Raw genomic sequence first — 13,553 nt, 5'->3', positions numbered from 1 at the left:
AAATATAATTGCAAAGGCAATCTTTAAATAAAATATTTCTTACTTTCTGGCAATCATCCACTCTTTTGGACTGATACTCACTATAACCAAATTCAAAATCAACAAAGTAATTAGAGGTTCCCTGGGAGTTTTCTATAACAGGATATAGTCCTATAGAGCAGGTAAATCAAACCAAATTTGAAAAAAAAATAAATTGTTTGACTTTGATGGTTAACGGAAACTATGTGGAGAGAGCGTGACAGTATTAAAAACACTGGACCATGGGGAAAGACCCGAAGCCTAATGCCTAGTTGTCTCACGACTTAATAACGAAAACCTGAAATAGTCCCTGGGCCTCGCTTTTCTCTTCTTAAAAGTGAAGCTGGGCCCTGGCAAGTGTGGCTCAGTCGGTTAAACGTCACCCCGTGCACCAAAAGGTCTCCAGTTCCATTCCCGGTCAGGGCACATGCTGGGGTTATAGGTCTGATCCCATCAGGGTGGCTGTGGGAGGTAACTGATCAATGTTTCTCTCTTACATTAATGTTTCTCTCTCTCCTTCTCTCTCTAAAACCAATGAAAGAAAACCACCATATCCTCACATATCTTGGGATGAGGATTTAAAAAAAGTGAGGTTGCAGTAAATCTTCATTGATTAATGTTTCTGTTTGATTGCCAATCCTTATGACCTGAGGTCTCCAACATCTACCACTGATGTTGCTGTAGGGACAGGAAGTCACCTGTGCTCTATTTGCCAGCATGGGACTAGACCCGTGGTCGGCAAACTGCGGCTCGCGAGCCACATGCAGCTCTTTGGCCCCTTGAGTGTGGCTCTTCCTAAGCCTTAGGAGTATCCTAATTAAGTTAATAACAATGTACCTACCTATATAGTTTAAGTTTAAAAAATTTAGCTCTCAAAAGAAATTTCAATCGTTGTACTATTAATATTTGGCTCTGTTGACTAATGAGTTTGCCGACCACTGGACTAGACCATCTCTCAGCTTCCACCTAAACCTCCACTCAGTTCAGCTATAGTATGTCAAAGGCCAGCGCTTTTGTGTCCTGACTTACAGACTGTGTGATTTCCATTCAACAAGCACTTCCTGAGGTCCTAGTAGTCATCAGCTACAGGGGGATGCAACAAAATAACAAAGAGAAGAGAAGATGCCTGCTCTCAAGGAGTTTAAGTCTATTAGATGACTTAACTGAGAGGAATTTTTTAAAAATTAAAAATATAATCAGGACAACAATTTATGGCCATGTGCATCTGATCTAATTCTAAATATTAAATCAGAGAACATATATTATGCTTTATACTGTTACTGAAGTTAGTGATGTTTTAATTCAAAGGAAATGTTTCCATTAAGCATGTCTGTCTACTTTTAAAATGTATTATTTATATCTTCCCGCATGACATTCAAACACTACAAGAACGCTGTCCTTCAAAAAGATATGAATGATAAATTAAGAGTAAAGTAGACCATCTGAAAACTGTATTTCATTTTAACCTTGTAATATCCAGTATGTAGTAGATTCTCCTCATAAGTTCTGGCCAACCTGGTTCTTTCAATAGCCAAAAATACTCAGCTCATTTTCTGCTTTCAGAATTTGCTGTTAGAATTCCCATGGTTAGAATAACCTTCCCACTCTGTCCACCTACTCATACTTTACTAATCCATCCAGCAGCCTCAGGTGACTCCTCCACTCTACATCCTCTAAATCCATTCATTCATACCCAGTTTTAAAACTTCAAGCACCTATTGCATGCCAGGCTCATGCTTATATGAGGGATACAAATAAGAATGATTCTGCTTATGCTGTACTCAGGTGAGAATGTCACATGAAAAATGTATGACAGAGGTGTGCACCGAGGACAAATATTAAAATTAATCTGGGAAATCTGAGAAGAGGTGTCCCAAGTTAATTTGAAATGTTAAATAAAAATTAGGTAGATAAGAAGGAAATTCCTGGCAGAGAGAAAAACACAAGTGGAGTCACCAGGCTGTGAAGCAGCAATGATACCTTGAGAACTAGTGCAGTAAGGCTGTGCACAGACCAGTGAAAGGAGGTAGAGAGCAAGGTACAGACTAAGAATTTTAAACTTTACTCTGGAAGCAAAGGGGTCTTCCTGGTGGGACATAATCAGATGAATTTTAGAAAGATTTCTCTGACCTCAGTGTGAACATCAGGTGGGAGGAACCCTGACTGGTGGCAGGGAAATGAATTAGGTGGTGATTGCAGGCAGCCAGGTGAGTCGTGATGAGTGTCAACATTAAGGTAAAGGCAATGGAATTGGAAAATAAATGAGAAATTCAAAGTATTCCAAGGAGATAAAATCTGTAGGATTTGGTGGTGGCTGAATAAGGAGTTGCAGTGGGGATGCTACCATAATGACAGGGATTACAGGAAAGCATCATGTTTAGGCAGAATATCAATAAATTTATGATGGGTCACAATCAGTCTGAAGTGCCTATGAGACATCCCGGTAGAGATATTTAGCAGGTGGTTAAGGACATCAATTTGGAAGAATATTCTAATGCAATAATATAGATTTAGGAATTACTAGTATTTAATATATGACTAAAGCCAGGAATATGCTTAAGATTGACCAAATACTGCACATAAAATGGGAGGACTAGAAGGTTGAGAGTAGACCAAAGGGAAGGCCAACATTTGAGAGTAAAGAGAAGATTGAATAGGGACATGTAGGAAATTACATGTCATTTTTTTTTTTAATTTGCACTACCTTACTATATAAATTATCTGCTCCTTGTGGCCTGGGGACTGTGTTTTTGCTTTACTTTGTTTTGTTTTGCTTTATTGTATGTGTTTCTCCAAGAGTCTTAAACTACGCTGCCTTTATGGAAGGAAGGGCTCAATAGTCACCTGACTAATTAGCAATCATAGTTCTACTCAATAGTGACTATTACAGCTTAGATCTTTGGAGCTCCAAATATCATGCTATACCTTTCTAATAAATATGTCTGGAACAATACTCAGACATGGTATCTTTTTCAGACTAGTATCAAGATTTTACTGAAGGTTGCTATATATTAGGTGGCTAGATTTGGCTTAGGGTACATAGACTTGGGTAAACTAATATATCTAGCTTAATTAAAAGAATACTTGATTTTCTTAAATTATGTTTTTATGAAAATTTTCATGATGATCATGAGGAGTGTCAAAGTAGAATCTTCTCTGTACAATTTTTACCGTTACCCAGATTTTAATATCCAAAATAAATGAGCCGGCTCATTTCAATATCCCTTAATTTCAGATACCAGGATGTAAAATATATCCATTTTCCCCCTATAAAAGAAGGGTTAGGTAAGAAGACTTAAGCCGCAATATATTACAAGACAGAGATAGCTAAGGAAGATAAAGCTGCTAAGCTGTGTGAAATATAAAAGGAAAAGCCATTCGATTAACTTTACTTTTGTTTTCATCTCTTTCTACTAATACACTAAGTAATCTTTCTGACATGAATCGAATGCCTGTATGTGGGCATATATTTGAAAAAAACCTGATACATTGATTTATACATTCCTTAGATATTTCAGACACCATCTGCCTAGTTTTCTAAAATGTGAACACCATAGATTGAAAACAAAACAGCTAGCCACCCGAGTAAAGACCTTCTCCTTGCATTTGTTAAGAGCTATGTTTAAGTGGTCAGAACAATAATGGGGCACATGAGGCTAGTGTACGGATTACCTACAACTTTAAAATAACTGGATATTCTTGAGAGTACAAACACTTCTCAAATATCAATCAGAATGCTTTGAGCACAGAGAGTCGGGAGCTAATTAAATAGGCTACATAAAGTCTAACAAATATATCTAGAAAACTTCATCAATAACTACTACTGTAGCAGTTCCCTTTAGGAAATATGCATACCATGCATGAGAGCCCATTAAAAATAGCTAAACTGTGTGAGATGTTTATATGACAGTACAGACACCTTAATTGGTTTTCAATTCACATGCCTTCTCTATGTAAATAGAGACAATAATTACCTGACATAACAATGGGGAAATGTGTACACTAATAATATATAAATCATTAGCAAGATATTACCCTTTATATCATACAAAGATATCTGTTTGGCTCATTATGGTTCTTTAAAGGAGCTACTATCTAATTGAGCACATTAATTACTTTCAAATTGCACAAAATTACTTTCTATAACATTAACTTATTTTACTATCTAAACTTGAGAGGAGTTATCAAAATACTACATTCTAAAAATCTATTTAAATGTCTTCTCCCAAATGCAGGCTGCTTTTTTGCAAGGCCCAAAGGGGAATTTTCCCAGAGTCCTGTAGGCAGTTGTAATTCAGAGCTACAGTTACTTGAAAAATGTTTTGAAATTTTACTTTGCCATAAAAGGTAGCATTTTCCTGAGGCTCCATCAAAGATAACAACTCCTTCTCAGCAAAAGCCTTTCCACTTACCAAACAATGAGTGTCATCACTCTATGTGTACAACTTGTTTGCATTATTGATAAAATATATATTATCACTGTTGATTTTTCTGAAGTTTCAAATGAATAATTTGGGTCATGGAAAGCAAAATTTATAAAGAGGAAAACCATATAATTTATGATCCAGATTGAAGCTGAGAGAAACAAGCACTATTCATAATTATAGCATGAAATAGGCATAAACAGATACTGTCCTGGGCAAACAATGTGTACATTCACTTTCCTTTTAAACAAGTCTGTTTTGTCTTTGAATGAAGGTTCATGTGTGCAGGAAATTTTCACAAGATAGCAACAGAGGTAGGAATATCTAAGGTAAATTCTGCAGTATATTCCCCTCTTGTCATGCACAGAAAACTGTTTTAGACCAAAATAAGTGTAGATAAGCTTGATGTAAGAGTATGAAAATATATATACAGAAAGCCTAAGACATCCAGAACAAAAATCTTAAAAATTCTTAAACACATATAATCCATTACATTATCCAACACTAAAGTAACATGAAAGAGAAACTACTACCTCACAAGTATATGGTCCTTCATTCAACTAATTTTGAAAATGAATAATTTATTAAATTCAGTGACACTAAAATTATCAGAATGTTTCCCTAAATTTTTTTCTAGTAAGAGATGAGGAAATTACCTAAAGCTACTTTCTCTTTTCATTTTTGAATTAAGATTGTTGCCTTTTAGGTATTTCAAAATTTATAATTTTGCCCACATTGCTTTTTGTGCTAAAACACATTTATGAGCTATTTAATGAGAAAGGAAGAAGGTAAATATACCCTCAGATCAAATCCTGGACTCATTTTACCTTTTGTCTCCTTGCCAAATTCTCACACTGGTAGATGCAGCCCTGGCCATGCTGCTTTGCTAGCATACACGATGGATGGGTTTTTCTACAAGAACTCATCTCCACAGGACCCCTAGTAGCTGTAATAATCACAGGAAAAGATGATCTTGGGATTCTTCCACACAGCCTCATAAAGTTCGAAGGGCAGCATTAACAATTCCACTTTACACATAAAGAAACAGAGGCCAACCCTAACCGGTTTGGCTCAGTGGATAGAGTGTCGGCCTGCGGACTCAAGGGTCCCAGGTTCGATTCCGGTCAAGGGCATGTACCTTGGGTTGTGGGCACATACCCAGTAAGGAGTGTACAGGAGGCAGCTGATCGATGTTTCTCTCTCATTGATGTTTCTAACTCTCTATCCCTCTCCCATCCTCTCTGTAAAAAATCAATAAAATATATTAAATAAAAAAGAAAGAAACGGAGGCCAGAATCTAGTCCATTGCTCTATCCAACTACCTGATGCTCACCTCCCTTTGCTGTGACAGTTTTAAAAGCTACCAATTAACACATAGGAAGAACTACGCCAACATTGGGCTATCGGCAGAGGGCTCTCTATTCTGCCCAAACAGCCCCAATGCCTGACCCAATTCTAATACCTGAAATGAGGGTCTTAATGTTGAATTGTAGATGATATGATACTTTATTAGAAATAGTCTACCTAATAAATACAATTCACAACGCAAAACAATAGTAGGGAGAAGAGATAACCTCATGGTGGAGGATGGTGGAAAGTTGCTAAGGTATTAGAGCAAGCCAGCAAGGAGAGTAGAAAAGCCCCAGGTGCATAGGGGGTTTAATGAGTCACCTGTGGCCAGATCTAGAGCGTGGAGGCAGGAGGACTTGGAAAGGGACAGAAAATGCCACTTAGCCATGCGAAATTCTTCTCTTGCTCCTTTTACGTTTTATTCTCTGGACTCCAGGATCAAATGTCATGAGCAAAGGGTCAGGAAGGTACCTGGCTAGTTCTGGGAATTTTACTAATATCAGAAAACTAATAGCTGCCTAATGGGTTTTTCATCAGGAGGGGAGCACCAGGCAGTTTAAATATGTAAAGTAACCAGAAGGCACTCGGATATGGCAGTCTTCTCCCCCAACAGAAGAGGGAAAACAACCATAATGCCCACAGGTTGATGCGCTTTTCAAAAGACTTACAAGAGCACTAAAGACCTAGAGTCCATGTGCATGGTCCTGGGTTCTATTACTCTAGTTGCCATGTGCCTTAGGAGGCAAATTTACTTCAACTTTCAGGACCAGCTCTGAATCATCCAACTCATATCACAGGACAAAATGTAAAAAGTTGTTTAAAAATATAAAGTAGACCATAAAGATAAAATGAAAGGCAACACAATGGACTATATAACCCAGGTACACAAACCTGTCCATCTACATATCACACATATGGAAGAATAACAATATCATTTCAAGAATTCCCACATTTGCCATCTTTCCAGGAAACTTACTATACACATTGAACACAAATTGTTCTCCAAATTTAATAAGTTGAGCAAATAACACTTGCAAGATGTAGTGTTTCTATTCAAGTCAGCAGCAGCACATATAGCCCACACAGGTTTCCATATTCTACTTCTAATTTAGTAACCTATTTACTTAAACAATGGTGCCCCCTCAGTTTTGGTTAAGAAGGAACGCAGTTGAAACAAAGTCAAGACAGGTTGGCAAAAATGTGAACTAGTGGTTATGTCTCTTACCCTCCATTCCCTTTAACTCCTCACCTCTTTCATTGTTTAGCTTCCCTTTTCTATGTTTTCTCCAGGAGTATTTGAGAACTCAGTACTGAGCATTCGCATTTACTAAGATAGGTATTTGTTGAAAATGGAAAACTCCAGAAGATTTTACAGTTAACCTTCCCTAAATTTAACCCTATCCATCAGTGGTGTGAAGGAAACTAGACTCTGAGTGAAAGGTTGTAAGTTCTCCCTCTCTTGTGGTTTCCTACTTAACACAGAATCCCCTCAGAACAGGTAGCCCCTTCCCAGAGTTTAGTCACTTTCTCTCATTACTATGACCCTTTTCCTTTTCTTTCGTAGCCATCCTGACTCAGCACTGTAACAGAATATTTTGGGGTGTACAATATAAAAATCTTTGCAAACCCCAAGGAAACCAGGATGTCTGCATACATGGAAAGTCTATCCTTAACCCCCTCCCCTGCCCCCCCCCCAGCTGCCCTAGTCAACTTTTCCTTCTCTTCCCAGTTGCTAATTGGGGGTCTGTCATATGGAGCCTTATGGATACATTTCAGGCCACACTAGTATAATTGCTTGGAGGGACAAAAATGGAGAAAGAGTTCTGCTCCTTCTACTTTCTTTCTCCTCTCACAAAGGAAGTGGATATTAAGGATGTTTGAAAAGTTACTGTTTAGTTCCCTGTTAAAAAGACAGGGAGAAGTCCAAAGTCAATATTCTTTATAAATCAATTCATACCACAAACTTCAGGATTCATAAGAAAAATAGAAACTCATGGAATCCTAGTTTAATTTTCTTGCCTACATTTACACAGTAAGTGGTAGGACTAGATCTAGAACCCCAAAATGCTTGGATCCAAAGTTAATGGTCTTCCTACCATAGCACAAAGCTTTTTATTATCTTTGAACTGGAGACAATCCCCCTGCCCTCAATCCACAGGAAAAGTATTAAAGAGAGTGTGGGTGAAGCTGCAGGCCCTCCTAGAATCAGCAGCTGAACTTCTGAATCAGCCTAACTTTTTGCCAAACCACAGCTCTGAAACTAAGGAAAGAGAAGAAAGGTAGATGAAATACAAGCCTCTTTCTGGTAGGACAGTGTAGTGTATGGGAACATACTTGGATTTGGAATAAAAGGTCTGTACTGTTATGTCAATTGTAATAAAAAAAAAATTTTATTTTTAAAAAAAAAGATCTGGATTTGAATCCTGACTGGGCCATCATGTGAGTCAGCTGAGGTTATCACTGGAACTCTGAGTGTAAGATGAAGAATCAAGGATCGTGTGACCTAACTTACCTTCTGTGCAGGCTGTTGTGAGAATTCAAATATACATATATTAAACTTGAGCATAGTTCAACTATTTGGCATGTGAGTCAATAACCACTTAGGATAATGGCCAGCATGAGGTAAATGCTCAATAAATGTTAGTTTTATTTAATATTCCAATATGGTTCTCAGTCTCCATTCTCAAACCATCCCTTTAACTCTATTTCTTTTTTTCCTCTTCTCTACTATTCTGTAGTTCCTTTCTCTATGAAGTATTTATAAAAAGGGAATAAGATTTTAGGTCTTCAAGAGATCTTCTCTGACTTAGGTCCCAGATAATGCAGTTTTCCACCAGGTAATATATTGGCTTATGGTGTCTGGGGACAGTTACTTAAAGGAGTATTCATTGAGGAAGTTAGGTTTCAAAAAGTCTCCAGAACGCACACACCCACACCAAAAACTCTATTAAGGTTAAGAAAAACCTTTTATTTTCAGATAATTAAATCAACCAGTAAAATTTATTTGCAGGAGTCAACTATTTCTTGCAATATACCAATGGTATTTAAAATCAGTGCTCTCTGCAAACAAAATGAATTATTTTTTATAATAAAGTACTTACAATTTCAAATAAAAATTTTCCTGAAATCTTGAGGTGAAAGTAGCTTGAATACTGTCTTTCACTGATATATATTTAAAGGCATTATCAAGACCAAATTCACATAGCAATTTACAGTCAATGCTGATTAAATTATACAACTATATTTTAATTGATACTTTGTAAAGTTTCTTTGGCATATTTACCCATCACTTTTCTATCTTCTATGTATTAATGTCTGTTTTTATACATTGTGAAGGGACAGAGTATTCACAGTAGGTAGCTCAAAGTGATGGTTCTGCAGTGGTGACAACAGTGAATTTTAAGTCTAATCGCTCTGTTTCCAGAACTTTAGCTTTATATGATCTGTTGTGAATTTCTCAATATGTGATATGAGGGACCCAGCATTACCATAAAAGCTTATCTCTGATTTAACAAATGTTTCAAAGCTCTGTGGAAAACATCCTGTCTTCCAATCTATGGTTATGCAAAGTTTAGAAAAGGCCAACACCTTTGACTGTGTTATTAACTCCTATATAAACCTATGGGTCCTCTGAATAGCCCCTATGATCCCCAGTTTTTATGGCATAAAGTGCACTCTAGAAAAATGTACAACACTGTTCCGCTAATTGCAGTCAGTTTGACACACTTACATGGCAGCAAACTGGTATTCCAAAACACTCACCGATGTGCCGCTGCACAAAAGGCCCAGGTGTTAGCAGTGGAGGCTGATTGATAAAGTTAATGCAGAGGTCCTGGATTATAGGGAACTGTTGTATAACAGCATCACATACTGCAATATTGTGTGAATCCTTGCTATAAAGGAACCATATTTGCAAACCAGTGGACAGCAGCCACAGGAGCAGCAGCGGGAAAGATGTTTTAGACACGAAGAGTTGGATGGTGCTCCTCATTTGTATTCGTCTATACAAGCCCATACAATCTTATCATAGGCAGTTAGCAGGTCTGAGATTCTGTCCTAAAAACTCACCCACTCTCACTTAAAATCCCTCACTCTCCGCCATCCCTGAAACAGCCAATGACGGAGCACGATGGCCACCACTTGCACTGTGCCTTCCCCTTCCTATCCGGACCCTGTCCAGCAGGAGCCCATGGTTTTCACTGGCTGCTGGAGGCCTCCATCCACCTGCTGTTTGCAGCAAACACCAAAGGGAACAGTAGCAAACCTGTAAATCCTGACCAGCAGAGAAGGTGCCCAGAACAAGTGGCAGGGGCTGCAACCAGTGAGGACAGACGGACTGACAACCAGACAGACAGACAGCACCATCAGACACCATCCACTACTTCCAGTCTCAGGAGAGGGGAAGCCTGCAGCACCAGGGACAGCATTGTTCCTGGCAGGGACAGGCAGCAGGTTAACGAGGGTTGTGCCTTCCTCAAAGCAGCAGGCTTAAAGTATTTGGGGTTTAGTTTTTGGATGAGAAGGAGCAGGGAATTCAGAAACCTGCTGCTCTTGATAGAAGCAGGCCAGCCCTGGCCTTCCAAGTTAATGGCCCTTTTCTGAGTCTACAATGGAAAGGGCAGGAATGACTGGATTTCTACACTTTTGCTGTGACAGGACACCCACAGCTCTCCCTCAATATTCCCCTCTCCCATCTGGGTAGCAGTTACACTGGCGGGGGGCCCATACGCCTATGAACACAGCCTCCCTCCATCCCTGTCCTGTGAGGCACTGCTGCACTGAGGGGAAGCGGAAGAAACCTTTGGTGGCAGCATCTTCTCTTCAGGAGGCAATCCTAGGGGGTGGGGAGAGCCATGTTGGGTGTGCTCCATGCCTGGCTCTCACCCCTCTTCCCTTCTGTGTCTGCCCCTTCTCTGCTGTCAGCTAACTCCAGACGCAACAGGTTCCCTTTGGCTCCTCATGCCAATCCTGTGCCCCCAGATACACTACTGACCCAACCAGGGAAACACCAAGCAATTAGTCCCAGGCGGGGTTTCTAAATCCCCGCACCCCTGAGTTGAAAACTTTCCTGAATACATGAAGACCTGCCAAGGGAAGGCAGTTGAAGTCCCCTTCAGCTCCACTCTAGGTATGATGCTAAGGAGCAGCAAAACTGACTCTGGATGCCAGGACCTTGTAAGCAGCACAGTGTCACACACTCCTACACCACCAGCTATGGGCCTGTCCCCTCCCCAGACACAGGGCACTGGACAGAGATCCCTTGAAGGGCTGATGGGCTTTAAAGAAGGGGAGACATATGCAAATTCCCAATTCCCTATTGTACTGCTTGCACCAGGAACTGAGCAGGCCCCGGAGGTCTCTTGGAAACCAGTAAAGAGGAACCTCTATTTTATTCACACCAGACTCCCCATCAGCTTCTCCCACTATTACAAACTTTGCATTGTCAATGGCGTTACATAGATGTAAGAAAATGTGACTGCACACAGGTATTTTGTGTAAAAGACTGTGCATAAAAGGTTAAAGGGAGTCTGGGGAGGCAGGTTCCCAAAGATGGCAACTGCCCCCCAATAAAGACCCAACCTTGTTCTGTGATTTGAATGAGTCCCAAAATGAACACTAAAAATAAGCATTTTTCATATGTAAATACTGACACCCTTCAGTGGGGTAACCCCAGCCTGCTAAACAACTCCAAGAAGAGCGGAGGAGCTATTCTCAGCACCTCTTCTTCCCACTCCCCTTCCTTCCACTCACCCCCTGCCCCCTAACCTGCTCCCAACCCAGGGCCCTTCCACCAGGGTGGGATCAGCTCTTCTCAGCTTCCCCACATCCCAGCCCCAGGGTGGTCGCGGTCCACCCCACCCTCCTCTGCACCCCAGTCTCCAGCCACCCTCTCCTGGCTCCTGGGCTCTCGGCTGGGTGACATCCTCTCCTTCCTCCGGTCCCCCTAACCTCTTCCCTGCTCAAGCCCAGAGCCCCTGGCCCCAAGGAGGGCGCCTCCGCCCGCACCCCGCACCCTCGCCCAGCCCCCTCCCCCACACCCAGCCCAGAGGGTTGGGTGAGTGAGTGGTGAATGGACCGAGGGAGGCACGGAGGCTCGGGTGGCGCGGCTGGGGGTGGCTTACTTGAGCATGGCTTCTTCTTTTTCCTCCTCTTCCTTCTGCCGGTCCATCACTGCCATGATAATGTTCCTCTCCTCCTCGGTCAGGTGGCTCAGGTCGGGCAGCTCTTGCATGGGGGGAGGCACGGTGGGTGGGCGAGCACCGCGGGGCCCCACGGCCGAGGACATGGTCGTGGCCTGCCCGCCCCCTCCTCGGGCTCCGGGCTCTCACCTTTCGGATGCACGCCCAGCAGCGCGGCGCCCCTGCCTCCCTTCGCTTCACAGCGGAGCCCTCCGGGCGGCGGGAGGAGGAGCGGCAGCGGCGGCAGCAGCGGAGCCGGGGAGACGGCGAGCCCAGTCTCTCATGGTTGTTTGCATCCACCCGGCCCCGGATGCTGCCTTTGTTGTGGTCGCCCTCGCTAGGCTCGGGGCTGCCCGGCCGCCTCCCGCAGCCCAGCCTCGGCCGGCGGGGGCGGGCAGGCAGCGGCGTGGCGGGCGCGGCGAGGGGGCGAGGGCGAGGGCTCGCGCGCGGGGCTCGGCCGATCCGCGCGGCGTGCGCGCGGGGCGGGGGCGGGGCCGGGGCCGGGGCCGGGGCCGGGGCTGGGGCCGCAGCTGCCGAGGCTGCTCCCAGGCACCGCTGCCTCCGGTTCGGGGCGTCGGGAGGGAGAGGGAGAGTTTGGGTGGCAGTTAGGCGGAGTCTCGGAGGCTCCGCTCCCGGGTGATGCTGCTGCTCTCGCAGACGCGGCTGCCAGCCACTCAGTCCCGGAGCCGCTCCGCCCACGGGCACCCACCCGCCCACTCCCCGGGTCCGAGCCGCGCGAGCCCCAGCCGCTCCCCCCCCGCGCTCGCCAACGTGCGCCCCACCTCGCTCTATCCCCAGGTACCCCTCACCCGTGAGTCATCCTCCTTTCCCGGTCTCTGGTCTATGTCATCCTCGCCAGCCCTGTTTGTTCCTGGGTTGCGTTAATCATCAGCATCCCCTACCATCCTCGCCGTGGAGCATTCGGATTATTTGCGCACCCACTGGGTTCTGAGCAGCAGGGCAGAACGCCTCTGGATGCATTTTCCCCTCGGAGACCATATCGTTCTCATGACTAGTCAAGTGTCTCTCTAGACTAGAGCCACAACAATGTGATTTTTTAAAAACAATTTGGATATACACACACCTCCACCAGCCTGGATTTTTCTGGGTGCATTGTATGTAGTATCTTCCTTGACCCATCCTCAGTAGGTCGGTCCCGCAATTTATCCTAATTTCCCCGCAACTCGGCAACTCTTTAATTTGTCATTTGGGGCTGTGGGTAGTCCTTTCACAGCACTTCTCTGGTGCTTGCAAATGAAGTACCTACTCTAATTTTTCATGCTGCTCACTATCATCACGGACTCACTTCTTAGCCTCTCTGGGTGCTTCTGCAGAAACACGGATCCCAGATAAGAGAAACACCCAACCTATCATATTGTGAGAAGCCTCTGCTCAATGCCTGACCCAATGATAGGCATTAAGATGAGCTCCTCTTACTGATAAAGGCAGAAATAAATAGACAATCCTTTCAAAACAGGTAATGTTATCAGTTTTGAAACCCAGAGATTAAATTTTCTTAATACACTTATGAAAGAGTCACTATGGAGAAGGGTTCAAATTGTACGACAATTTAAAAAAAAAA

At 42.9% G+C, this 13,553-nt stretch overlaps 1 protein-coding gene across 1 annotated transcript in view; it reads right to left on the bottom strand.

The window, feature by feature from the left end:
* The window catches only part of RIMS1 (regulating synaptic membrane exocytosis 1), a 409,852-nt gene extending 397,652 nt beyond the window's left edge, over positions 1 to 12,200 (bottom strand). The window contains exon 1 of the mRNA XM_081094491.1: positions 11,915 to 12,200. Coding sequence (XP_080950617.1) covers positions 11,915 to 12,078 — 164 coding nt within the window. The 5' untranslated portion in view covers positions 12,079 to 12,200. The remainder of the gene's footprint in view (positions 1 to 11,914) is intronic.
* Between the last annotated feature and the right edge of the window lie 1,353 nt (positions 12,201 to 13,553).

This window comes from Myotis nattereri (assembly GCF_964212035.1).
Source record: "Myotis nattereri genome assembly, chromosome: 6".
NCBI lineage: Eukaryota > Metazoa > Chordata > Mammalia > Chiroptera > Vespertilionidae > Myotis > Myotis nattereri.
This window is presented reverse-complemented; position numbering and strand designations above follow the sequence as displayed.